The following is a 27,347-nucleotide window of genomic DNA, read 5'->3' as shown; positions in this document are numbered from 1 at the left end:
CCATGACCAGATAGTGAAAAACACAAACTCTTTCATAATTTCTTTAAGGAATAAAAGCAAATTTACCAACATTTCTGAAAATTGATATATAGCATTTTGGAAAAAAAATCTTCAAATTGATGTTCAAGATGATAGATTTGGGTAACTCCTCTGTTTGCACTGTAAAGCTTGTGTAAGCCCCGGTTGGTACATATACAGTGCCTTGCGAAAGTATTCGGCCCCCTTGAACTTTGCGACCTTTTGCCACATTTCAGGCTTCAAACATAAAGATATAAAACTGTATTTTTTTGTGAAGAATCAACAACAAGTGAGACACAATCATGAAGTGGAACGACATTTATTGGATATTTCAAAATTTTTTAACAAATCAAAAACTGAAAAATTGGGCGTGCAAAATTATTCAGCCCCCTTAAGTTAATACTTTGTAGCGCCACTTTTTGCTGTGATTACAGCTGTAAGTCGCTTGGGGTATGTCTCTATCAGTTTTGCACATCGAGAGACTGACATTTTTTCCCATTCCTCCTTGCAAAACAGCTCGAGCTCAGTGAGGTTGGATGGAGAGCATTTGTGAACAGCAGTTTTCAGTTCTTTCCACAGATTCTTGATTGGATTCAGGTCTGGACTTTGACTTGGCCATTCTAACACCTGGATATGTTTATTTTTGAACCATTCCATTGTCGATTTTGCTTTATGTTTTGGATCATTGTCTTGTTGGAAGACAAATCTCCGTCCCAGTCTCAGGTCTTTTGCAGACTCCATCAGGTTTTCTTCCAGAATGGTCCTGTATTTGGCTCCATCCATCTTCCCATCAATTTTAACCATCTTCCCTGTCCCTGCTGAAGAAAAGCAGGCCCAAACCATGATGCTGCCACCACCATGTTTGACAGTGGGGATGGTGTGTTCAGCTGTGTTGCTTTTACGCCAAACATAACGTTTTGCATTGTTGCCAAAAAGTTCAATTTTGGTTTCATCTGACCAGAGCACCTTCTTCCACATGTTTGGTGTGTCTCCCAGGTGGCTTGTGGCAAACTTTAAACAACACTTTTTATGGATATCTTTAAGAAATGGCTTTCTTCTTGCCACTCTTCCATAAAGGCCAGATTTGTGCAATATACGACTGATTGTTGTCCTATGGACAGAGTCTCCCACCTCAGCTGTAGATCTCTGCAGTTCATCCAGAGTGATCATGGGCCTCTTGGCTGCATCTCTGATCAGTCTTCTCCTTGTATGAGCTGAAAGTTTAGAGGGACGGCCAGGTCTTGGTAGATTTGCAGTGGTCTGATACTCCTTCCATTTCAATATTATCGCTTGCACAGTGCTCCTTGGGATGTTTAAAGCTTGGGAAATCTTTTTGTATCCAAATCCGGCTTTAAACTTCTTCACAACAGTATCTCGGACCTGCCTGGTGTGTTCCTTGTTCTTCATGATGCTCTCTGCGCTTTTGACGGACCTCTGAGACTATCACAGTGCAGGTGCATTTATACGGAGACTTGATTACACACAGGTGGATTGTATTTATCATCATTAGTCATTTAGGTCAACATTGGATCATTCAGAGATCCTCACTGAACTTCTGGAGAGAGTTTGCTGCACTGAAAGTAAGGGGGCTGAATAATTTTGCACGCCCAATTTTTCAGTTTTTGATTTGTTAAAAAAGTTTGAAATATCCAATAAATGTCGTTCCACTTCATGATTGTGTCCCACTTGTTGTTGATTCTTCACAAAAAAATACAGTTTTATATATTTATGTTAGAAGCCTGAAATGTGGCAAATGGTCGCAAAGTTCAAGGGGGCCGAATACTTTCGCAAGGCACTGTATGTGTCTCTAATATGTTCATACATTGGGCTAGGAAGTGCAGCTCAGTTTCCACCTCATTTTGTGGGCAGTGTGCACATAACCTGTCTCCTCAAGAGCCAGGTCTGACTACGGCAGCTTTCCTCAATAGCAAGGCTATTCTCACTGAGTCTTTACGTAGTTAAAGTGTCACGTGTGCGCCCTCTCCGGCCTCTAGGTCACCAGGCTGCTCGTTATGGCGCACACCTGTCACCATTTTGACACACTCCTGCGCATCACCAGACTCACCTGGATTCCATCACTCCCTGCGTATATACAGTGAGGGAAAAAACTATTTGATCCCCTGCTGATTTTGGACGTTTGCCCACTGACAAAGAAATTATCAGTCTATAATTTTAATAGTAGGTTTATTTGAACAGTGAGAGACAGAATAACAACAAAACATTCCAGAAAAACGCATGTCAAAAATGTTATAAATTAATTTGTATTTTAATGAGGGAAATAAGTATTTGACCCCCTCTCAATCAGAAAAATTTCTGGCTCCCAGGTGTCTTTTATACGGGTAACGAGCTGAGATTAGGAGCACACTCTTAAAGGGAGTGCTTCTAATCTCAGTTTGTTACCTGTATAAAAGACACCTGTCCACAGAAGCAATCAATCAATCAGATTCCAAACTCTCCACCATGGCCAAGACCAAAGAGCTCTCCAAGGATGTCAGGGACAAGATTGTAGACCTACACAAGGCTGGAATGGGCTACAAGACCATCGCCAAGCAGCTTGGTGAGAAGGTGACAATAGTTGGTGCGATTATTCGCAAATGGAAGAAACACAAAAGAACTGTCAATCTCCCTCGACCTGGGGCTCCATGCAAGATCTCACCTCGTGGAGTTGCAATGATCATGAGAACGGTGATGAATCAGCCCAGAACTACACGGGAGGATCTTGTCAATGATCTCAAGGCAGCTGGGACCATAGTCACCAAGAAAACAATTGGTAACACACTACGCCGTGAAGGACTGAAATTCTGCAGTGCCCGCAAGGTCCCCTGCTCAAGAAAGTACATATACATGCCCGTCTGAAGTTTGCCAATGAACATCTGAATGATTCAGAGGACAACTGGGGGAAAGTGTTGTGGTCAGATGAGACCGAAATGGAGCTCTTTGGCATCAACTCAACTCACCGTGTTTGGCGGAGGAGGAATGCTGCCTATGACCCCAAGAACACCATCCCCACCGTCAACCATGGAGGTTGAAACATTATGCTTTGGGGGTGTTTTTCTGCTAAGGGGACAGGACAACTTCACATCAAAGGGACGATGGACAGGGCCATGTACCGTCAAATCTTGGGTGAGAACCTCCTTCCCTCAGCCAGGGCATTGAAAATGGGTCGTGGATGGGTATTCCAGTATGACAACGACCCAAAACACACGGCCGAGGCAACAAAGGAGTGGCTCAAGAAGAAGCACATTAAGGTCCCGAAGTGGCCTTGCCAGTCTCCAGACTTTAATCCCATAGAAAATCTGTGGAGGGAGCTGAAGGTTCGAGTTGCCAAACGTCAGCCTCGAAACCTTAATGACTTGGAGAAGATCTGCAAAGAGGAGTGGGACAAAATCCCTCCTGAGATGTGTGCAAACCTGGTGGCCAACTACAAGAAACGTCTGACCTCTGTGTTTGCCAACAAGGTTTTTGCCACCAAGTACTAAGTCATGTTTTGCACAGGGGTCAAATACTTATTTCCCTCATTCAAATGCAAATCAATTTATAACATTTTTGACATGCGTTTTTCTGGATTTTGTTATTCTGTCTCTCACTGTTCAAATAAACCTACCATTACAATTATAGACTGACCATTTCTTTGTCAGTGGGCAAATGTACAAAATCAGCAGGGGATCAAATACTTTTATCCCTCACTGTATATATATATATATATATATATATATATAGATATATGTCCCTCCACACAAGGCTTTCCTTAAGTCTGGGTCAGTCAGTCAGGTATTCTGCCACTGTGTACTCTCTGTTTAGGGCCAAATAGTAGCCCTCTCATCCCTCTCCACACTGACATTCGGCCAGAGGGCTGTGATGTTATGGCCAGAGAAAACCAGCCCAGGGTGAAAGACAGAAATGCCAAAATCGCGGGAAAGAGAGAAGAGCACAGGAAAGACATGAGGGGAGTTGGCGAAAGGATGAGATTTCTTCAGAGGGCAGAGATTGGAGAGTCACCTTTGTCAACCATCAAAACAAATGTCAGAATGTTGCAGTGAAAGATTTAAAGTCCAGCTGTGAATTGTGTCAAAAGTAACAACTTTGAAAGTGTGACCATCAACGTCTTTACCTTTGGCTATAAAATGTGAGAATTGAAAACACTCAAGTCAGATTTATTATATCACTGTTTTTTAATTACATTAAAGTTCTCACATTTTAAACAAATGCTGTTATTTCCATATTTTTCTATGTACACATTTTCCATACAAACATTTACAAAAACAAAATTACAATACAGTGTCTGTATGTAGGGATTTCCTTTGCATTTTGTGTAACACCTGTAAACCACAGGAGGCTGCTGAGGGGAGGACGGCTCATAATAATGTCCGGAACGGAGCAAATGGAATGGCATCAAACACCTGGAATCAAACACCTGGCATCCATGTGTTTATGTATGAGATACCATTCCACCGATTCCACTCCAGTCATTACCACGAGTCAGTTCTCCCCAATTAGGGTGCCACCAACCTACTGTGCTGTGCACACACCATAATGTCCAGTGTACCGGTTATGTTGTTTGTGTGACGTTGTTTACAGTATATCAGAGTATGCGATGAATGACCATCAGTAAAGGAAGGAAGCACAGCTCCCAGCCATCATGCAATCACAACACCCACTCAGAATCCTGTCATTAGCGCTTTGCTCTCCTCCTTCCCTTCAACTCCCATTCCCTCCATCTCGTTCCTATACACACACACACACACACCTGTTCAACACTAAACCATAAAGACATACAAAAGCAAACCAGCAATGACTAAAACAATCCCAATTTGTTCACAAGAAGCTGTTGTACCATCTCAATGACAGAGGATCTGGTTATGTAGAGATCTGTGTATATCTACAACATAGAATGTGTGTTTCGTTCTAGTGTGTGATAATCTGTGCTTTAGAGTATGCATCTGTCACATCATTGGGTTTTGTACAGTGAATTATAATTGAATACTGCATTGTTGAGGAAGAGCTTGCAAGTAAACATTTTACTGTACTGTTCACACCTGCTGTATCCTGTGGATGTGACAAATACACTTTAGTTTGATTTTAGTGACATGTCAAGAAGAAACATCCCCATTGACCTGAGTATCTACTACACTAAACAAGACATGAACCGTGCTTAGAGGGTCAGTTAATACATATACATCTATATACAGCAAGTCTCTACATGTAGAGGAGGGTCAGTTAATACATATACATCTATATACAGCAAGTCTCTACATGTAGAGGAGGGTCAGTTAATACATATACATCTATATACAGCAAGTCTCTACATGTAGAGGAGGAAACATGAGGCTGTTTCAGAGGACTACTGTAGGCTTTGGCTCAAACTATTTCAGATTGAACCATATGTAACCACATTATACACTGAGTGTACAAAACATTAGGAGCACCTGCTCTTTACATGTCAGACTATGATGTCACTTGCTAAATCCACTTCCATCAGTGTAGATGAAGGGGAGGAGTCAGGTTGAAGAAGGATTGTTAAGCCTTGAGACAATAGAGACATGGATTGTTTATGTGTGCCATTCAGAGGGTGAATGGGTAAGACAAAAGATTGAAGTGCCTTTGAATGGGGTATGGTAGTAGGTACAAGGCACACTGGTTTGAGTGTCAAGAACGAACACTCCTGGGTTATTCACCCTCAACAGTTTCCTGTGTATATCAAAAATCTTTCACCACCCAAAGGACATCCAGCCAACTTGACAACTGTGGGAAGCATTGGAGTCAACATGGACCAGCATCCCTGTGGAATGCATTCGACACCTTGTAGAGTCCAGGCCCTGACGAATTGAGGCTGTACTGAGGGCAAAAGGGGGTGCAACTCAATCTTAGGAAGGTACTGATCATGTTTTTTTTACACCCAGTGTATATCACTGTTAAACTTCAATTCAGGGTAATCATGAAAACAGTTATCCCTTTGTCAGTTTTCTAATAATGATTAGTACATCACATTTCCAGTTAGATCTGTTCCAGAGTCAGTAGGGTTTCCAAGTGTCCATACAGATCAAATTGAGTGAAAAGGAGAAAAAAGGGGGAATAGCATCCATCCTCTTTCATTTACAAAAACATGTAGAAAAACATCCTTCAGAAAATACTCTTGAAGATCATCGTCTCTGGAACGATCCACGTTCCAATCACACACACACACAGCAGCTCAGTCCAGTTGCAAATATAAAAATATCTATAAAAATCTTCTCTGTGCCAATGTCCAGCATTGGGTTGACAGTGTCTCTGTAGCTAGGTCTTTAACTCAGTCAATATAGTAACAGGGATAGTAGGACGGGGAACAGGGTGAAGAAGACCGACAGGGAGACCAGCTGAACACCTGAACTACCCACACTCTTCTGAACCTTAGGCTCCAACACAGTAGGGTCATCTGGAGAGAGAGAGAGAACATGTTATTATCAGAAACAAGTGGAACAATTCTACTGTACATCTGACTGTCTCACTGGATGGACAGAAGGGAGACTTACCGGCTGGAAGCCTGTTGGAGGGGTTGTGCACTCCTCCTCCTCCTCCCCCCATCTTTCCCTTTCCTTCATCCATCACTTCCTCCATCGCTCCATCCTTGCCTTTGTCAGCCTTGGCCTTCCCAGAACCTGTAGAAGACAAGAAGTCATTGGTAAGAACTTGATTGTATGAACACCACTGAATATGGGGAACACTAAGCCTAGCCATTGATGCTAACGGAAGCTAATGCTACCATAGGAAAAACCTCTAAAGGCTAAAGCTAACAGAGGCTAATGCTAGCATGTTGACGGAGACAGGGGAATGGAGCTCACCATGAGGTCCAACCACATCCACCTTCAGTCTCAGACACTCCTGGCCGTGGTGATGCAGCGGCTTGGCTGAAGAGGGAGAAGAGGGAGGTTTAGTACAAATACCCAAGCATTGTGTTAGAGTAGTCTTTTGCACAGTTAAGTGGTAGTATTCATTCAGAAGTACTGCACATAGATAGTAGTGGTATTAGTTAATGTGTAGTACTACTACAGTATTGATATACTTACAGATATAGTAGTAGCTCTCTCCCTGTCTGAACTCCTTGCCCAGGGTGAAGGGGGTGAAGCGCTGGAACTTCTCGGAGAACCTCTCGGGGGCGTGGGCAGCGAAGGGCCGGGAACATTCCCAACGCAGCTGGTCGAAGGAGTGGGGCTTACACACTTCATAGTCCTCCTTCTCTACCATGTACAGCACGTACCGCTCGGCCTCCTGGGATGGCAGGTCCCCGCGCGTGTAGTGAGGACAGATGATGTCCAGGTAGTCGTTGATTTTCACCTCCACTGTGTACTCATCCCATAGGAAACTAGGGAGCGAGAGAAGAGAAAAGTGGTTAGTGACATGGCTGGCAATTATCTTTAGATGACCTTACATCTAGTAGTCGTCTCTGACTGACTGAAGGAACAAACGCAACATTATGAAATATCATCACGGCCCATTCCCAGCCAGATGACAGAGTTGAGCCCATGTTTGCGTGGGCTGTTCCTCTCGCATGAACAAACACGCATGGAAGAACTGACTTATTCAAACACACACTCATAATAAACACTCACAGACAATCATAAACACTCACAGACAATCATAAAACACTCACAGACAATCATAAAACACTCACAGACAATCATAAAACACTCACAGACAATCATAAAACACTCACAGACAATCATAAACACACTCATAATAAACACTCACAGACAATCATGAACACACTCATAATAAAACACTCACAGACAATCATAAACACACTCATAATAAACACTCACAGACAATCATAAACACTCACAGACAATCATAAACACACACTCATAATAAACACTCACAGACAATCATAAACACACTCATAATAAACACTCACAGACAATCATAAACACTCATAATAAACACTCACAATCATAAACACTCACAGACAATCATAAACACACACTCATAATAAACACTCACAGACAATCATAAACACACACTCATAATAAACACTCACAGACAATCATAAACACACACTCATAATAAACACTCACAGACAATCATAAACACAAAAAGCTGTTAATAAGACTCAGCCCAAACAGACAGTGTGTGTGTGTGTGTGTGTGTTTATTTGCACCTGCAGCATGTGTGTGAGATTGCGTGAGTCCTAGTGTGGACCTGTCACCCAGACAATGAGAATTAGTGAGTAGCCAATCAGGAGTCACTGGCTGAACTTGTTTATGGCTGAACTTGTTTAATGTCTTTATTTAGACAAGAACACACCACTACACTCTTTCTGCCTATCCCTCTTTAACTCTCTCCCTCTCATCTGGTTTCTGGAGCGTTCCACTCATGTTGTTTTAAGAGTAGAGTTTCACTGGCCAGCTGTGTCCATGGAGACAAGATTCTGAGTGGCAGTATCTCCTTGGGTCTCTCTGTCTGTCATATATATGCGCTGTCTGCACAAGTCATTTAATCTCTCTCTCCCTTCCTACACAAGTCATTTAATCTCTCTCCCTTCCTACACAAGCCATTTAATCTCTCTCCCTTCCTACACAAGCCATTTAATCTCTCTCCCTTCCTACACAAACCATTTAATCTCTCTCCCTTCCTACACAAGCCATTTAATCTCTCTCCCTTCCTACACAAACCATTTAATCTCTCTCCCTTCCTACACAAGCCATTGAATCTCTCTCCCTTCCTACACAAGCCATTTAATCTCTCTCCCTTCCTACACAAGTCATTTAATCTCCCTCCCTTCCTGCACAAGCCATTTAATCTCTCTCCCCCTTCCTACACAAGCCATTTAAATCTCTCTCCCTTCCTACACAAGTCATTTAATCTCTCTCCCTTCCTGCACAAGCCATTTAATCTCTCTCCCTTCCTACACAAGTCATTTAATCCCTCTCTCCCTTCACAAGTCATTGAATCTCTCTCCCTTCCTACACAAGCCATGTAATCCCTCTCTCCCTTCCTACACAAGTCATTTAATCTCTCTCTCCCTTCCTACACAAGTCATTTAATCTCTCTCTCCCTTCCTACACAAGCCATTTGAGTGGGTTAGTTATCATCTTTCTTTCCCTCTGCACCTGTTGGAGTGTCAGTGGGTGTGACTGTTTTTACTCCTCTAGTGATTCTTCACCCCTGATTCTGTCTCTTCCTACTTCTTTCTTCCTCCCTCCATGAAACATAAATATTGAGGGAGGTGGAGACAGTCTCTCTTTCTGTTCCTTTTCACCCTCCCTTAACTTTATGACTAAGCTTTCCCGCCATCTCAGTTCCAGATTTTAAACCGTTGTGGTGGTGGTTGTTTCACCCTCCCTCCCTCCAGTCAACCCCTCCAATCTACTGAGGTATACACGTGAAAGGACACAAATGTCTAACACACACACACACCTCATGAAATAAACCCTAGAACATTGGGTAGAGCAGTGGAACGTATATTTCTGGTGGGAAGGAAAGTTCGAGAGATGAAAGAAACAAAGTGCTGTATCTGGGTATCAAATTAAAACAGTGATTTCCAGCTGTCCTCCAGGCCTATTAGGATTCAGCTCACACAGGGACTATGAGTTGTGTTGCCGAGTGGAGTCAGTGGTGCTGGCAGGGTACACACACACACACACTTTTCTGGAAGAGAGGTTGAGTTTGTGGGTAAGAGCTTGTTATCCCTGAGGATGTAATCAGTAGAATATGCACGTCAGAGTCTCATTGGTTCCCAGCCCTGGGCTGAACAGACATCCACACAGGCCACAGCACAAACACCCTGCCACATACTCTGGGTGTGTGGCTCTGTTCTGTGCCACGAGAGAGAGAGCATCTGCATCACTTTAATTAGGGAGGAAGGGCTCATAGTAATGTATACACTAGCTTTGTGTGTGAGAGAGACAGTATAAAGAACCCAGTTCATACATGTTTATGTTGTGTTAGTGTGTGTCCAAACATCAAAGCCTGGAACAGGAGGTATCTGGTATCCTGCCTCCCTCCTTTCATCCCACCTTTCTCTATTGTTGTTGTTGTCCTTCTTAAGTGACAGACACACTGGCTCCATGTGGGTCTCTAACCCCCTTTAATCTCCCTGCCACCATGTGTGTGTGTGTGTGTGTGTGTGTGAGACAGAGACAGTAACCTGCCTGTTACAACATGTATTGTTAGCAGAACCCGTACCTAGGCTCATTAGCCAGGGCTAATAGCTAGATTAGCCTCTTTCTCACACCACTTCAAAACAGGATGATGATCTTTGGCTTAGCCTTCGCATGCACACACACCGGTCTGCGGTTCAAGCGCTTAATTGACAAACAAATCTGTGTTCCTTTCTTATTTTTGACTCAGACTGGTAATGACAGGGTTGAGACGAACGGCACGAGAGAACTGCACTGCTACAGTAGAGTAAAGAGACTCCTAACTGAATGGAATCCACCTGATTACCACACTAATCACAGCTTCTCCTTAAAAACATGTTCCTGTCTAAAGCTGTCAAAACACATATTCTGTTGCTAATCTCAGTCACTACAAACAATCACACTTTCAGATCTCCCTTTGTCGCTCTTCTGAAGCCTAGTTAATTAAAAGCTATCTGGGGTCTGGGGCCAAGCTGTTGCCCACAAAGGGAGGAGGGGTTCTGAATAGGGTGTAATTACTCCTCCCCCCAAAGACATAAACCCTGGAGCTGACTAGACTCCAGTCTGCCCCCCATCTTTCACCCCCTCTAGCCCCAAGGCTGTGCTCAGTGTCCTCTGCTCACTAGTAGAGGCTGATGCAGATGTGATAAGGTGAGGTTTGTTGAAGCTACTATGGCTCTCAGCATTTTGCACGTGGTCCATGTTGCCCATAATTTACTCTGTACAATAATCATGATGAAGCTAGATTTACAGTAACGTTGACGGGCGTACTTATCAATGGGAGGGGTTGTGTGTGTGTGTGTGTGCAATCTCAGCCTAGGTATCTGGGAGAAGTCCAGCTGATTGAAACCAGTTGACACAGGGCCAGACTCACAACTGGAACACAAGCACCCATTCCTCCCTCCCTCCTAAACAGTATCGTCTTTCTCTCGTCTTTCCCTCTCCTTCGTCCTTCTACTCTGACTGACAGTTCACAGGAGAGTGAGAGTTGCGTTAATGTGATAGCTACGCGTGTGTGAGAGGCAGGGGGGTGAGAGGGAGATAGGTTCTCTGAATACCAGGATTCAGGCCGCCTCACACCCCAGGCACTTGAGCACATCTGTTTATCAGTGCAGACCAGAGCCTGTGTGTCTGTCTGTCTGTCTCAATGAGGTAGGTGTGTGTGTGTGTGTGTGTGTATGTCTCACTGAGGTGTGTGTAAACTGCCAGGGTGGAAGGTAGTCTCCCTTCACCTATCCTCTGAACTGAACAGTTCTCAGAGCTGCTAATGCGTCACAGATGTGTGTGTGTGTGTGTGGTAGGTGGTTATGACAGTAGGGTGATTTGGGTGAGTTGTTTAACACCTCATTAAGATCAACAGCTTTGAAGTCCTCTCCTCATCTCTTGCTGTTATCACATCTCTCCCATCTAGATTCACATCCCATCTTCTCTTCCCTACTTAAAGGCCAATCTCTCTTCTCTTCTCTCCCTACCATCCCTCCTGTGTTTTCCATATAAAAACCCACAACAAAAATGCTCTCCTTTCTCCCCCTGCTCTCATTCTTTGGGGAATGTTACAAACTGTCAGGCAGGTCACAGGGGTTAGAGTTCAGAGTCAGAATCCTCATACACACTCCCACTGACTCAGCAAGGGAGAATCTAGTCACACACACACACACACACAGCGGGCCTGAAGGAAAGTCAGCACTGTTAACAACACCCACCATATTCTCCACAAGTAGTCAGCAACACACACACACACACGAGGAATGTCATGACAGGGCTTCTGGGGTTTGTGAGAGTCTGTGGAATAGAATGCTCTCACACCATACAACTATAAAATCTGCACACACAGGCGTATAAATGGCCCTATTAATTCACTGTGGTATCCCACATTCACACCTCAACTCAAGAGGATATAGGCCTGTCAGTTGTAATCTGGGTTTGAGTTGTATCTACTAATACAGTATTATACACCAACTCCCCTAGTAGAACCTCTAGAACACTCTAATCTCTCTCTCTAATCTCCCACATTCTCTCCCAAGAGGAGAGTTCCAAAGAGGCCATTCTTCTGTCTGTCATGCTCCAACAGGTCAGAATAACAGGAGTCTAATCATTCTGTCCCAACCCCCAACCCCCATTATCACATCCAGACTCCAATTAGTACTACCACCACATATTCATCGTGTGTGATTCTTTATAAGGAATTGCAGGGTTTGAGCCTTAAAAATGTCAACACAACCTTTTCTCCCCTCCCTCCAGCCAGCCAGCCATTAATCCATGTCCCATCTCTCCTCCCTCCGTCTGTCTCCCCTTTATGCGCTCTAAATTAACCCATCCCTCTCCCTCCGTTCATCCCTCCTCCATTCTTCCCTTGCTCTTAAAAAGGTAACATAATATCAGAGCTCTTCTTGCCTAATTTCTCAACACAAATCCCTTCCTCTCTTTTACCCATCTCCCACTTTCTGTTCCCAACTCTCTCTTCCAGATGAATAGAAAAGGGCTAGATGTTGGCAGGTTGCTAGATATGCAGCTTGGTTTGGGTCAATGAGGAGAACTAGACTCACAGGTCTCTCAACCAGGGCGATTATATTCCAACTAACCCTGGTTCAATCTGGATTATACACAATAACACGGTTGGGGTCAAAACTATTTTCATTCAGTCAAAGTGAATGTCATGAATTGCAAAAATTATTGTTGGAAATATCCTGGCTGCTTCAAACAGAGAAGGAAGGAAGGAAGTCAGTCCTGAGCTGAGACTGGAAGTGGCCCTTAGGGGGCGACAGAGAGCCATCTCTGAAACGCTACATGAGATGATACTGGTCACACAAATATGACCCTACACACACAATGTGATAACGTGAGGATAAAGCAGTCCTCAGTCCTGTAGAATTGAGTCAAACAGTAACAGTGGGGAGACACAGCAAGCTGCTGTGATCTGTGTGGAAAACTACTCAGGAAAACAGAGCAGGGTGTGTGAGAAAGAGAGGGACTGACAGAGAGAGAGAGGAAGTCTGGACCCTGTACCATAGATAAGGAGGCAAGAGGAAGAGCTGAGATGGAAGGGGGCCCAGGGGGCGCTAATTAAAGTATATTTTTTATTTTAAACAAGGCAAAACGTTGTTTTATGTTACATCCATGATAATGTGTGTGTGAGAGTGTTAGGTAAGACAGCTGTTATGTCAGCAGGAAACAAGCTATATGCCTAGATGTGATTGAATGGACAGAACTATACACTGTGTAGCTCACTGACTGGAGCTACCTACCCTATTGGCTCCTTTAACTGATTGTTCTATGTAGGATATGTTCCTCTACATATTTAAGGAGCTTCAGATTTACTAACACACACACACATTACGCCAGAGAGATAACAGGGATATAATCTATTCTAAATATAAAAAGCAGCAGAATGACGATAACGATTTTCATGTCTATGGGTCAGCTAGTCAGATTACAGCTCAGATCGTCTGTAATCTGTGTGCGCGTGTATTTCCCCCTCATTCTGCTGTAGGATTAGAGACCCAGAGCGACAGATGAGGTGGGAGGGAGAGAGAGAGAGACTTGCTTTGGCAAATGTTAACATATGTTTCCCATGCCAATAAAGCCCCTTGAATTGAAAGGTTGATTTCAGAATAGCGAGAGGGGAGGGTTTCAGAATAGCGAGAGGGGAGGGTTTCAGAATAGCGAGAGGGGAGGGTTTCAGAATAGCGAGAGGGGAGGGTTTCAGAATAGCGAGAGGGGAGGGTTTCAGAATAGAGAGAGGGGAGGGTTTCAGAATAGAGAGAGGGGAGGGTTTCAGAATAGAGAGAGGGGAGGGTTTCAGAATAGAGAGAGGGGAGGGTTTCAGAATAGAGAGAGGGGAGGGTTTCAGAATAGAGAGAGGGGAGGGTTTCAGAATAGCGAGAGGGGAGGGTTTCAGAATAGCGAGAGGGGAGGGTTTCAGAATAGCGAGAGGGGAGGGTTTCAGAATAGAGAGAGGGGGAATATAGCCAGAGGAAAGAAGAGCTTTACAACAGAGAAGAAAATCACACATTTAACTTTACAACCACACCACCCTCTTCCCCCACCAGCCACAAGCCACCACAACCCTAAACCTCTTCCTCTAGGACATATCTGTTCAGACAAGCCCAACACCTCAACAACACGAGAGAGAAAGACAAAAGACAGAGGAAATGTATAGCTATATAGGAGAGGAGAACATGAATACTTGAATATGTGGTAGAGATGAACTCATGGAAACAGAGAGAGTGAGATAGAGGTGGTCAGGCAATAACAAGCTGGAGAAGACGCAGCTGGTGTGGAGAAGAGGGAGTGGAGATGGAGAGAGGAACAGACAGGTACAGAGGGAGGGAGAGAAGGAAGGAGGGGGGGGGGGGGGGGTCGAACACAGCTGACAGAGTTGAGTATAGTAACAGGGGAAGTGTGGAATGCTGGCTGCTACTAATATTAACACCCAACTCCTCCCTCCTGCCGAGAGAGAGTGTGTGCGCGCGAGCATGTATGCGTGTGGGTCACTGATTTACCAGTGCTCCGTAATATCGCCTACATGCAGGGCCCCTCCCTTTCTCTGACATTGGAGTTCAGGCAACACTACACACTCACCCTCAGTCAAAAACAAAAAAAAACACTTCCAGTAACAAGGCATTGCGCCAGAACTAATGATTAAGCTGTTGGATCAGGTCGAAACAAGCCCAGTCTCTCTCTATCTCTCACACACACTGCGTAAAACCAGTTTCTACACCAGTCAAGTCAGAGACTGACAACTGTACACACACACTGAGCGATCTGTGTGTTAACATCTGAAGTCAGTCAGTCAGTAAACATCAGTTTCATCGCCTTAGATCAATCAGCCAGGAATCAATTAGAATCAATTAGACTCAGTGATTCACTGGCTGTCAGTCTGACTGACAGATTGATCACATGGGAGTGAATCAGGTGGTTGAGACAGTGTAAAGTGGGACGAAAGTTGAGGGACCAGATTGGGCTTTCAGGCTGAAAGAAGACTGAGAACTGCCCAGAGAGAAAGAGAAAGTTGAGAAAGAGGGAAACTCTGAGAACGAAGGATTAAAGAGAAGGACGAGCGATTATACAGTAAACGTGTGGTAACAGTAGCAGGTGGGTACGGGCCAGACTAGGATTAAGTCTTCATTTTTAACACTGATTACTCTCCTTCTGAAAACCACATTCACCGAGTTCCAATTGGAGATTTTCTGAGACTTTAGATAAAGACTTCTGGGGAAAAAAAGTGTGTGTGTGTGAGACATATGCAGTAGAGAATGTGTGAGTAGAGCTTGTATCATGAGTAATAGTTATCAGTGTGAGTCTATCGGTCTTCAGTGGACACTGAGTGCATCAATGCTCCCACATAAAACTGGCGCAGCGAGTTTCCATGTAGTTTGTTTTTGTTCATGTGAGACTGTGTCAACGTGTATGTGAGAGTGTGTGTGTCTGAACATGCTTGTTTGTGTCTACATGTGATGTGTGAACATATTTCTCTGTCTGGTTATGTGTTGGTCTATCTTTAGTCTGCTACGAAAAGGATTAGCATACATGATGATTGTTGTTGTTGATGATGATGTTATGCAACACAAGTTAGAGTGGGAGTGTAGTCCAGAGCTGGATTAAAGAACACAGTCTTGCGCAGCGCTTACTTGTGGGGACAAGGTTAACCCCCAACCCATACCCTATCCTAACCTTAACCTAAACCTAGCTCCTAACCCTAGATCCTAATCCTAGAAATAACATTTGATATTGTGGGGATCAACAAAATGTCCCCAGTTGGTCAAATGTTTGTTTGTTTACTATTCTGTTCCTCACAAGTATAGTTAAAAACAAAATGTTATTTCTGTATTTCTCTGCATTCATAGCAATTCTCACTTGACCCACAACTCTGAAGCTGTGATTTGTCCTCTATAACCTCTTTCATTATGGACTAAGAGTTTAGTTCAGATGTCCTTCTCTTCCTCATATCACCTGATCAACAGAAGTCGTGTTCCTTGTGCTCGAGGCACCGTCTCAGTGCTGTCATACCGACAAACCCAGGTGAAGTCAGACCTGCGTACAGAACAGGTAAAGTACACGACTGACTCACACCGACAAAACCCATTACGTCACGACGCATGACATGGTATGACTCGTCAACAATATTTTCCTGTGCTCACGTCATTAATTCAATTACAAAACCAATGTATTTCCCATTTCATAGGAAATCTAATTTAGTGTTCTGTCTTCATCATTGTCCCAAGGAGAATTAGGCTACAGAGACAAAGTGCAAATCGAATTAAGGTAACACAAAAATGCCGATAAGAAGGTACAATAACGTCGACCCAGTCGGCTGAAACCGTGACCCCCTCAGTCTTTGTCCATTTTCTCTATAAAATAATCCATCCTTCTCACCATCTTCAGCTCTGTGCTAAAAGCTCAATAAATCACACTGCCTCGCATACGCTGTCAAGCTCCATTGATCCCACTGAGTGGCAGGGTAGCATTACAATTTCTGACCCCAAATCAATCAGCATGGGACATCTCACCCCCCCCCCCCCTCCCCCTTTGGAGAGCTGAAGTGTCAGACTGTCAACAGCACCACTAGAGTGAAACACAGACATAGTCTGTATTCAGACACTCAGGTCGAGTTGGTTCATGTCAGGCTTTATTTTTATGCTGTGTGAGGAAGTCTGTCTATGTATCGAGATCACATATATGGTTGATTCTGTCTGTCCATCTTCCCCTTGTTTTCTGTTTATGCCCTGCTGCGCGATTGGCCTACCATAGCCTAGTTAAAAAGGGCAAGCAGACAGCTAATACAACAAGGCACACAGCCTACTCCTACATTTCTACAAGTGGAAGAAATAAAAGCAATACCAAAATCCAGATGTCAACTTCTATTCCACATTGGTTCAACATCATTTCATTGAAATGACGTGCAATCGACGTTGATTCAACCAGGCCGTGTGTGTCCAGTGGGGCGGAATGTCTGTTAAAGAACCGAGGAAATTCAGCGCGTAGGCTATCCATTGAGTGGATGAGACACACAGTATTTATCCCATGACAGAAAGTGTATTTAAGTTGGCCTGGAGTAGTGTCAGATAATCATTCTCAAAGTGAGTTGAGCACTAGGTGCGCGTAAACAGAAACCACACACACTTTTAATGTGTGCTACACCAAAATACTCACAACACACACGCGCGCGCGTAAAAACACACACACAGAGAGAAAGAGATTAAGAACACCTACTTTGGGTTGGTGCTATTCCAGAAGACGCTATGTCTCTCTGCGGAGGCGAACCAGGTTCCGAAACTCACAGCCAGACACACCAGCCACACCAAATCCATAGCTGCGGATTTAGGACCAGAACAAAACGAAACACCAATAAATACTGTCAGTTACTGCAGAATAAGTCTGTGCAGGATGTGCACACTGTCAAAAGAAATGTATGATAAGGGTGCTGGTCTATAGGTCCTGCTTTTCTGTAGGGTTGAGACCTCCTTCTATGGTGGTTTGTATGGTTAAGACCGAGGCGCGTTGACTGTTTTGTCTAACGGAGCCACGCCTCTCCCGGTTGTATAGCCAATAGCAGCGGGAAAAACGCCCCGCCTCTCTGACTATTCAACTAGAGACGCCATGAACACTTTATCCAATCTATATGATATGATCAAAGCCATGGACAGAAATATATAGGCCTATCGCTATTTTTGTGACACTGAAATGAATTCATGACGCACTCAAAATATTTTTTGTGTTTCTTTTGTTGTGACCAAAAGTGTTTTCTTAGAATTTTAGTCATTAATGCAAAACTTGCTGACCCCCCCTGATTAATTATAGGCTCACATATTCAACAACATGAAAATGAGAAATAACAATACTATGGTACACTTGATAAAATAAGTGAATCTAATGTAATGTAAAAGTCTACCTAAAGGTTCTAGGAGAGCTGATCTGTGACTGTGTCTGTCAGTCAGATGTTATCCTATTGAATCATTAAGATGTTATCTGTGTAGCTAATCTTCTGGGTCCTCTGGAGCCATATAGTCTGCAGGCACACAGGTAAATTAGCAACACAAAGCTGCTCAAAATAATGCATTATAATACAGTATAGCCTACCTTTTTTATCCCACATTTAGTATTCACTTCTTTTGTGCCACTAAAAAACAAGACTGACAAAAATAAAAATGAGCACATTGCAGAAATCAAGCAAGAATATCAGTAAATGTGCCAAACACACTATGTTCTCTGCTAGTCCAGGCCTCCATGGGTTCAGGGGCTGACCAACAGGGGGCAGGGACCAGGACAAGGCCTGGTGAGCAGGCTCAGAACTCCATTGTGTGTGTGTGTGTGTGTGTGTGTGTGTGTGTGTGTGTGTGTGTGTGTGTGTGTGTGTGTGTGTGTGTGTTCTCGACATAGTTTCCTATGACTAAAAAGAGCTTCTGGACATCAGAACAGTGATCCCTAACTTCCATTTGGATTCAGATGTCTACTTCAACAAGTTGGCAGCTGTTGACATACTGCTCAGACCAGGCCCTAATCCCGGGACTCTATAGAGGAAGAGACGCTGCAAAAGAGGCAAACAAGTGGGCACCCTGAGGAAACAAATAAACACCTGTACCCTCCATCATTTGCAAATAAATTCATTAAAAATGCTACAACGTGATTTTCTGGATTTTTTTTCTCATTTTGTCTGTCATAGTTGAAGTGTACCTATGATGAAAATTACAGGCCTCTCTCATCTTTTTAAGTGGGAGAACTTGCACAATTGGTGGCTGACTAAATACTTTTTTGCCCCACTGTACAAAACTCTAGATCACCTTTACTCCACACACAGAAACACATTCAAAACTCTAGATCACCTTTACTCCACACACAGAAACACATACAAAACTCTAGATCACCTTTACTCCACACATAGAAACACATTCAAAACTCTATCTCGCCCTCCGCTTGGCAAATCGGACCAGAACTCTATCCTCCTGATTCCTGCTTACAAGCAAAAACTCAAATAGGAAATACCAGTTCAATACGTAAGTGGTCTGATGAAGCGAACACTAAGTTACAGGATTGTTTCGCCAGCACAGACTGAAATATGTTTCGGAATTCATCTGATAAATATGTTTACCACATCAGTCACCAGCTTCATTAATAATTGTGTCAATGACGTCGTCCCCACAATGACCACACATACATATCCCAACCAGAAGCCATGGATTACAGGCAACATCCTCACTGAGCTAAAGACTAGAACTGCTTATAAGAAATCTCACTACGACCTCAGATGAGCCATCAAACAGTCAAAACGTCAATACAGGACTAAGATGGAATCCTACTACACCAGCTCTGGCGCTCGTTGGATGTGGCAGGACTTGAGTAAGGACTATGAACAGGTTAACATTCACATGGCCATGGGGCCAGATGGATCACTAGGACACATACTCAGAGCATGCACTGACCAGCTGGTGTCTTCACAAACATTTTCAACCTTTCCCTGACCCAGTCTGTAATACCTACATGTTTCAAGGAGAACACCATAGTCCCTGTGCCCAAGCATGCCAAGGTAACCTGTCTAAATGACTACCGCCCGTGGCACTCACATCTGTTGCCCCAAACTGCTTTTAAAAGCTGTTTAAGGCTCACATCAACAACATCATTCCAGACACACTGGAGCCTTCTCCAATTCACATTCCACCCCAACAGATCCACAGGTGATGCAATCTCTGTTGCACTCCGAACAGCTTCAGGATCCTACACATCAATAAGGTATTAACATGGACTACAGGAAACAGAGGGCCGAGCACGCTGCCATCCACATCGACAGGGCTGTAGTGGAGCGGGTCGAGAGCTTCAGGATCCTACATATCAATAAGGTATTAACATGGACTACAGGAAACAGAGGGCCGAGCACGCTGCCATCCACATCGACAGGGCTGTAGTGGAGCGGGTCGAGAGCTTCAGGATCCTACACATCAATAAGGTATTAACATGGACTACAGGAAACAGAGGGCCGAGCACGCTGCCATCCACGTCGACAGGGCTGTAGTGGAGCGGGTCGAGAGCTTCAGGATCCTACACATCAATAACGTATTAACATGGACTACAGGAAACAGAGGGCCGAGCACGCTGCCATCCACATCGACAGGGCTGTAGTGGAGCGGGTCGAGAGCTTCAGGATCCTACACATCAATAAGGTATTAACATGGACTACAGGAAACCGAGGGCCGAGCACGCTGCCATCCACATCGACAGGGCTGTAGTGGAGCGGGTCGAGAGCTTCAGGATCCTACACATCAATAAGGTATTAACATGGACTACAGGAAACAGAGGGCCGAGCACGCTGCCATCCACGTCGACAGGGCTGTAGTGGAGCGGGTCGAGAGCTTCAGGATCCTACACATCAATAACGTATTAACATGGACTACAGGAAACAGAGGGCCGAGCACGCTGCCATCCACGTCGACAGGGCTGTAGTGGAGCGGGTCGAGAGCTTCAGGATCCTACATATCAAGAAGGTATTAACATGGTCTACACACACCAACACAGTCATGAAGAAGGCACGACAATGGCTCTTCCCCCTCAGGAGGCTGAAAAGATTTGTAATGGGCCCTCAGTTCCTCAAAAGGTTTCACAGCTGCACCATTGAGAGCATCTTGCCTGGCTGCATCACCGCTTGGTATGGCAACTGCTTGGCATTCGACCGCAAGGTGCTACAACAGGGTAGTGCATATGGCCCAGTACAATACAGGGGTTGTGTTCCCTGCCATCTTTAAAGCCGAGTTATCATTGACTCAGTACAGGTGCCCTGTGTATATTGCTAAGTTATCATTGACTCAGTACTGTTACCCTGTGTATACAGCCAAGTTATCATTGACTCAGTACTGTTACCCTGTGTATATAGCCAAGTTATCATTGACTCAGTACTGTTACCCTGTGTATATAGCCAAGTTATCATTGACTCAGTACTGGTATCCCGTGTATATAGCCAAGTTATCATTGACTCAGTACTGTTACCCTGTGTATATAGCCAAGTTATCATTGACTCAGTACTGGTACCCCGTGTATATAGCCAAGTTATCGTTGACTCAGTACTGGTACCCCGTGTATATAGCCAGGAGGACTGAGGGAGAGAGGTACAGCCAGGAGGACTGAGGGAGAGAGGCGTGAGAGGAGGAGAAATAGAGTGTGAGTGTGAGCGGGGTACAGGGGGAAGGTAAGGTTTAGAGGTGCAACACACACACGTGCACGACCTTACACACACATTATCTAAATATAGACAGGATTTTGGATCCCCCAAATCCACACGTCCCACTTCACACAAACACACACACACACACACACACACACACACACACACACACACACACACACACACACACACACACACACACACACACACACACACACACACACACAGCCGTGGGATGGAATCTCCCGAACACACACTTCCGTCCCGGCCGACACACGCCCTCTTCAATGGCAAGGTTTGGTCCTTATGTCACAGTGCTCCTGATGATGACTGGAACTCCAGCCTCCCACAGCCAACGGCCAACAGAAAGGGAAGACCTTCCTGTTAATAAAATAGTTACTAAGAAAGATAAGTGAGAGTAGAACCAATATAAAAGAGTACAGAAGAATGAAAGAAAGAAAGAGAGAGAGAGAGAGAGAGAGAGAGAGAGAGAGAGAGAGAGGGAGAGGGAGGTCCAGGGGCTCTGTTCACAAACAGACCCCCCAGGACAGCAACACATTTAGACCCAACCAAATCAAGAGAAAACAAAAAGATTATTGCTTGACACATTGGAAAGAATTAACAAAAAACAGAGCACGCTAGAATGCTATTTGGCCCAAACAGAATACCTGACCACCGTGACTGACACAAAATTAAGGAAAGCTTTGACTATGTATTGACTCAGTGAGCAAGCCATAGGCAGAACTGGCTCTCAAGAGAAGACTGACTATGTGCACACCGCCCACAAAATGAGGTGGAAACTGAGCTGCACTTCCTAACCTCCTGCCAAATGTATGACCATATTAGAGACACATATTTCCCTCAGATTACACAGACCCACAAAGAATTAGAAAATAAATACAATTTCGATAAACTCCCATATCTACTGGGTGAAATACCACAGTGTGCAATTACAGCAGCAAGATTTGTGACCTGTTGCCACGAGAAAAGGGCAACCAGTGAAGAACAAACACCATTGAAAATACAACCCATATTTATGCCTATTTATTTTATCTTGTGTCCTTTAACCATTTGTACATTGTTAAAACACTGTATATGTATAATATGACATTTGTAATGTCTTTATTGTTTTGAAACTTCTGTATGTGTAATGTTTACTGTTAATTTTTATTGTTTATTTCACTTTTGTATATTATCTACCTCACTTGCTTTGGCAATGTTAACACATGTTTCCCATGCCAATAAAGCCCCTTGAATTGAGTTGAATTGAATTGAAAGAGAGAGAACGAGAGAGAGCGCGGGAGAAAGAGAGAGAGAGACAGATTTTTTGCTTCTTCCACAAGGTCAAATGCTATTTCTAGGGGGTTTAGGGTTAAGGTTAGAATTAGTGTTATGAGCTAGGGTTAGGGTAAGGGTTAGAGTTAAGGTTAGAATTAGTGTTAGGAGCTAGGGTTAGGGTAAGGGTTAGAGTTAAGGTTAGAATTAGTGTTAGGAACTAGGGTTAGGGTAAGGGTTAGAGTTAAGGTTAGGTTTAGGGTTAGGGGATATGGTTAGCGTTAAGGTTAGGTTTAGGGTTAGGAGCTAGGGTTAGGGTAAGGGTTAGGTTTAGGGTTAGGAGCTAGGGTTAGGGTAAGGGTTAGGTTTAGGGTTACGTTTAGGGTTAGGGTAAGGGTTAGAGTTAAGGTTAGGTTTAGGGTTAGGGAATATGGAAAATAGGATTTTAAATGGTACTGAATGTTGTGTCCCCACAAGGGTGTTCTTCCTAGAATGACAGAGGGAGAGAAAGAGAGGTAGAGGACCTACCAAGTAGCCAAAATAAATGTTATGGAATCAGATAGGCCTCATCTAGCCACTAACAGGGACTCTCCCTCAGATTCTCACCCCATCTCTCTAACTCTCCTTTCCTCTTCCCGTCTTCCTCTCTCTACTCTCATCCTGTCATTGCCCGAGGGGCTGCCTGATGTAGTTCTCTTAAAATGTCCAGATGTTCAGCCGACACACACATACACACATTGGCGTAATGAATAGAAGGTGTGTTTCCACTAAAGGTGTGTTGAAGTAAAAGAGACATGGAAAACATAAAGCTGTAACAGAAACCAAGACAAGGTGGGGTGAAGTAAAGGCAACAGAGAAAGGAGTAATGGAAAGGGTTGAAAACAGAGAATGGGAGGGTAGAAAGACAAATACATATATACCATGTAACATGGAAAGAACAGGGATGGTGCAGAGAGAAAGAGATGCATGCATACACACACACACACACACACACACACACACACACACACACACACACACACACACACACTGGAGCTGTTTTATTGTTTTTGAAAGAGCTTGCAATGTTATCTTTTAATCACATCTCTGTCTACCCATGTCCCCCTTCTCTCTATTTCTCTATCACACTCCCCCTTTACCCCCGAGCCTCTGTTTCACTGGCTGGAATCCTCCATCCCCCTTCGTTTCTCTCCATCTCACTCCAACCTCTGTCCTGCTCTATTACAATAATACAACAAGGACTCTAGCTAATATTTTACGGACATCGTAGAGAGAGATTTATGTTGCTGTACGTCCTTCTAGAAGTTTTACCGTACTGTGTATTTTCTCTTCACATATCAGCACTATTGGACAGATAGAAGATGTCACTCAGTGATCCCAACAGATTTTCAGAGCCTGTCTTTATCCCCTGACCCTGTCTCATATCGGCACACTCCGGCAAGCTGTTCCTTTTCTGGCAGGACAAAGGAATCCCCTCTGGTCCATTCAGCCCTATTCATCTGCATACAGGTGGTCCCAATTCACCCGCTGTGAGGGACACTCCTGCTCAATAGTGCTCCATGTGTCCACATGGCATTCTGCAGGGGGCAAATAGTGATACTAACTGACACACATAATGCCTAACTAGAAGCCTACACACACACACACACACACACACACACACACACACACACACACACACACACACACACACACACACACACACACACACACACACACACACACACACACACACACACACACACAAAGCGTTTCCTGTGTGTGTCAGTATGGGTTATATGGTATAACCAAAGGGTCTACATGGTTGAGTTAACAAACTGAACCCCTCTGGCTCAATGCTGTGTCTTTGTTCACACACACCAATCATTAACTAACCCATTCAACAGGCACACTTCCCTTCTGTCATCCCTCGTAGCTGTGCACCTCCCCACTAAAGCACTTAGATCATCCCTCCTACCAAAGTCATCATTGGCAGCATCTGGAGAGGGGTCCTGTCACTAACTCATTCAGCTATACACCTGGCTTCATTATCATCTTCAGCTATCTCTTTCTTTCTCTCCTAACTGCTGTCTCTCTTTCGCTTTTCTGTTCATTGGTTTATTCTGCTCTCTGTGTTACGGTGAGTGAATGAGGACCCAAAAGCGAATTAACTTAAACAGAGCTTCTTTAATAACCAAACATAGGTAGGCTCAGATAGACCGGCAGATTCCGACAGGACAGGACAAGGTTACAGCAAACATGACGATAGTCTGGTTCAGGCATGAAACACAACAAACAAGAATCCGACAAAGACAGGAGCAGAAACAGAGAGAGATATAGGGACCTAATCAGAGGGAAAAAGGGAACAGGTGGGAAAAGGGGTGGATGAGGTAGTCAGAGGAGACAAGGAACAGCTGGGGGAAAGCGGGGGAGAAAAGGTAACCTAATACGACCAGCAGAGGGAGACAGGGTGAAAGGAAAGGACAGAAAGACACAACATGACAATACATGACAGTACCCCCCCACTCACCGAGCGCCTCCTGGCGCACTCGAGGAGGAAACCTGGCGGCAACGGAGGAAATCCTCGATCAGCGCACGGTCCAGCACGTCCCGAGAGGGAACCCAACTCCTCTCCTCAGGACCGTACCCCTCCCAATCTACGAGGTACTGGTGACCACGGCCCCGAGGACGCATGTCCAAAATCCTGCGGACCCTGTAGATGGGTGCGCCCTCGACAAGGATGGGGGGGGGGGGGGGAAGACGAGCGGGGGCGCGAAGAACGGGCTTGATACAGGAGACATGGAAGACCGGGTGGACGCGACGAAGGTATCGCGGAAGAAGAAGTCGAACTGCGACAGGATTAATGACCCGAGAAATACGGAACGGACCAATGAACCGCGGGGTCAACTTGCGAGAAGCCGTCTTAAGGGGAAGGTTCTGAGTGGAGAGCCAAACTCTCTGACCGCGACAATATCTAGGACTCTTAGTTCTACGCTTATTAGCAGCCCTCACAGTCTGCGTCCTATAACGGCAAAGTGCAGACCTGACCCTCTTCCAGGTGCGCTCGCAACGTTGGACAAAAGCCTGAGCGGAGGGGACGCTGGACTCGGCGAACTGAGATGAGAACAGCGGAGGCTGGTACCCGAGGCTACTCTGAAAAGGAGATAGCCCGGTCGCAGACGAAGGAAGCGAGTTGTGGGCGTATTCTGCCCAGGGGAGCTGTTCTGACCAAGACGCAGGGTTGCGAAAAGAAAGACTGCGTAAGATGCGACCAATAGTCTGATTGGCCCGTTCTGCTTGACCGTTAGACTGGGGGTGAAAGCCGGAAGAGAGACTGACGGAAGCCCCAATCAAACGGCAAAACTCCCTCCAAAATTGAGACGTGAATTGCGGACCTCTGTCCGAAACGACGTCTGACGGAAGGCCATGAATTCTGAAAACATTCTCGATGATGATTTGTGCCGTCTCTTTAGCAGAAGGAAGCTTAGCAAGGGGAATGAAATGAGCCGCCTTAGAGAACCTATCGACAACCGTAAGAATAACAGTCTTCCCCGCTGACGAAGGCAGTCCGGTGACAAAATCTAAGGCGATGTGAGACCACGGTCGAGAGGGAATGGGAAGCGGCCTGAGACGGCCGGCAGGAGGGGAGTTACCGGACTTAGTCTGCGCGCAGACCGAACAAGCAGCCACGAAACGACGCGTGTCATGCTCCCGGGTGGGCCACCAAAAACGCTGGCGAATGGAAGCAAGCGTACCCCGAACGCCAGGGTGGCCGGCTAACTTGGCAGAGTGAGCCCACTGAAGAACGGCCAGACGAGTAGGAACGGGAACGAAAAGAAGGTTCCTAGGACAAGCGCGCGGCGACGGAGTGTGAGTGAGCGCTTGCTTTACCTGCCTCTCAATTCCCCAGACAGTCAACCCGACAACACGCCCCTCAGGGAGAATCCCCTCGGGGTCAGTGGAGGCTGCTGAAGAACTGAAGAGACGAGATAAAGCATCAGGCTTGGTGTTCTTAGAGCCCGGACGATAAGAAATCACGAACTCGAAACGAGCGAAAAACAGCGCCCAACGCGCCTGACGCGCATTAAGTCGTTTGGCAGAATGGATGTACTCAAGGTTCCTATGGTCAGTCCAAACGACAAAAGGAACGGTCGCCCCCTCCAACCACTGTCGCCATTCGCCTAGGGCTAACCGGATGGCGAGCAGTTCGCGGTTTCCCACATCATAGTTACGTTCCGACGGCGACAGGCGATGAGAAAAATACGCGCATGGGTGGACCTTGTCGTCAGAGAGGGAGCGCTGAGAAAGAATGGCTCCCACGCCCACCTCTGACGCGTCAACCTCGACAACGAACTGTCTAGAGACGTCAGGTGTAACAAGGATAGGGGCGGATGTAAAACGATTCTTGAGGAGATCAAAAGCTCCCTGGGCGGAAACGGACCACTTAAAGCACGTCTTGACAGAAGTAAGGGCTGTGAGAGGAGCTGCCACCTGACCGAAATTACGGATGAAACGACGATAGAAGTTCGCGAAGCCGAGAAAGCGCTGCAGCTCGATGCGTGACTTAGGGGCGGGCCAATCAATGACAGCTTGGACCTTAGCGGGATCCATCTTAATGCCTTCAGCGGAAATAACAGAACCGAGAAATGTGACGGAGGAGGCATGAAAAGTGCACTTCTCAGCCTTCACAAAAAGACAATTCTCTAAAAGGCGCTGGAGGACACGTCGAACGTGCTGAACATGAATCTGGAGTGACGGTGAAAAAATCAGGATATCGTCAAGGTAAACGAAAACAAAGATGTTCAGCATGTCTC

General features: G+C 45.1%; 1 protein-coding gene and 1 long non-coding RNA gene across 2 annotated transcripts; one reads left to right on the top strand and one right to left on the bottom strand.

Moving 5' to 3' along the window:
* Positions 1-4,171: 4,171 nt before the first annotated feature.
* On the bottom strand, positions 4,172-17,648 carry LOC118936591 (ephrin-A1). The gene is made up of 5 exons (XM_036961677.2): positions 17,343-17,648; positions 7,062-7,357; positions 6,837-6,902; positions 6,528-6,653; positions 4,172-6,430 (listed from the first exon to the last, which is right to left on the bottom strand). The coding sequence occupies exons 1-5, from the start codon at positions 17,438-17,440 to the stop codon at positions 6,309-6,311; spliced, it is 708 nt and encodes a 235-aa protein (XP_036817572.2). The 5' UTR covers positions 17,441-17,648; the 3' UTR covers positions 4,172-6,308.
* On the top strand, positions 14,861-18,748 carry LOC149984881 (uncharacterized). Its single transcript, XR_016484521.1, has 2 exons — positions 14,861-15,224; positions 16,094-18,748. It is a non-coding gene; the product is annotated as an uncharacterized LOC149984881 (long non-coding RNA).
* Positions 18,749-27,347: the final 8,599 nt, after the last annotated feature.

Source organism: Oncorhynchus mykiss, chromosome 2 (genome assembly GCF_057628025.1).
Source record: "Oncorhynchus mykiss isolate SJ-2025 chromosome 2, ASM5762802v1, whole genome shotgun sequence".
In the NCBI taxonomy this organism is placed as follows: domain Eukaryota; kingdom Metazoa; phylum Chordata; class Actinopteri; order Salmoniformes; family Salmonidae; genus Oncorhynchus; species Oncorhynchus mykiss.
The sequence above is the reverse complement of the archived record's forward strand: the minus strand, read 5'-3'. Positions and strand labels throughout refer to the sequence as shown.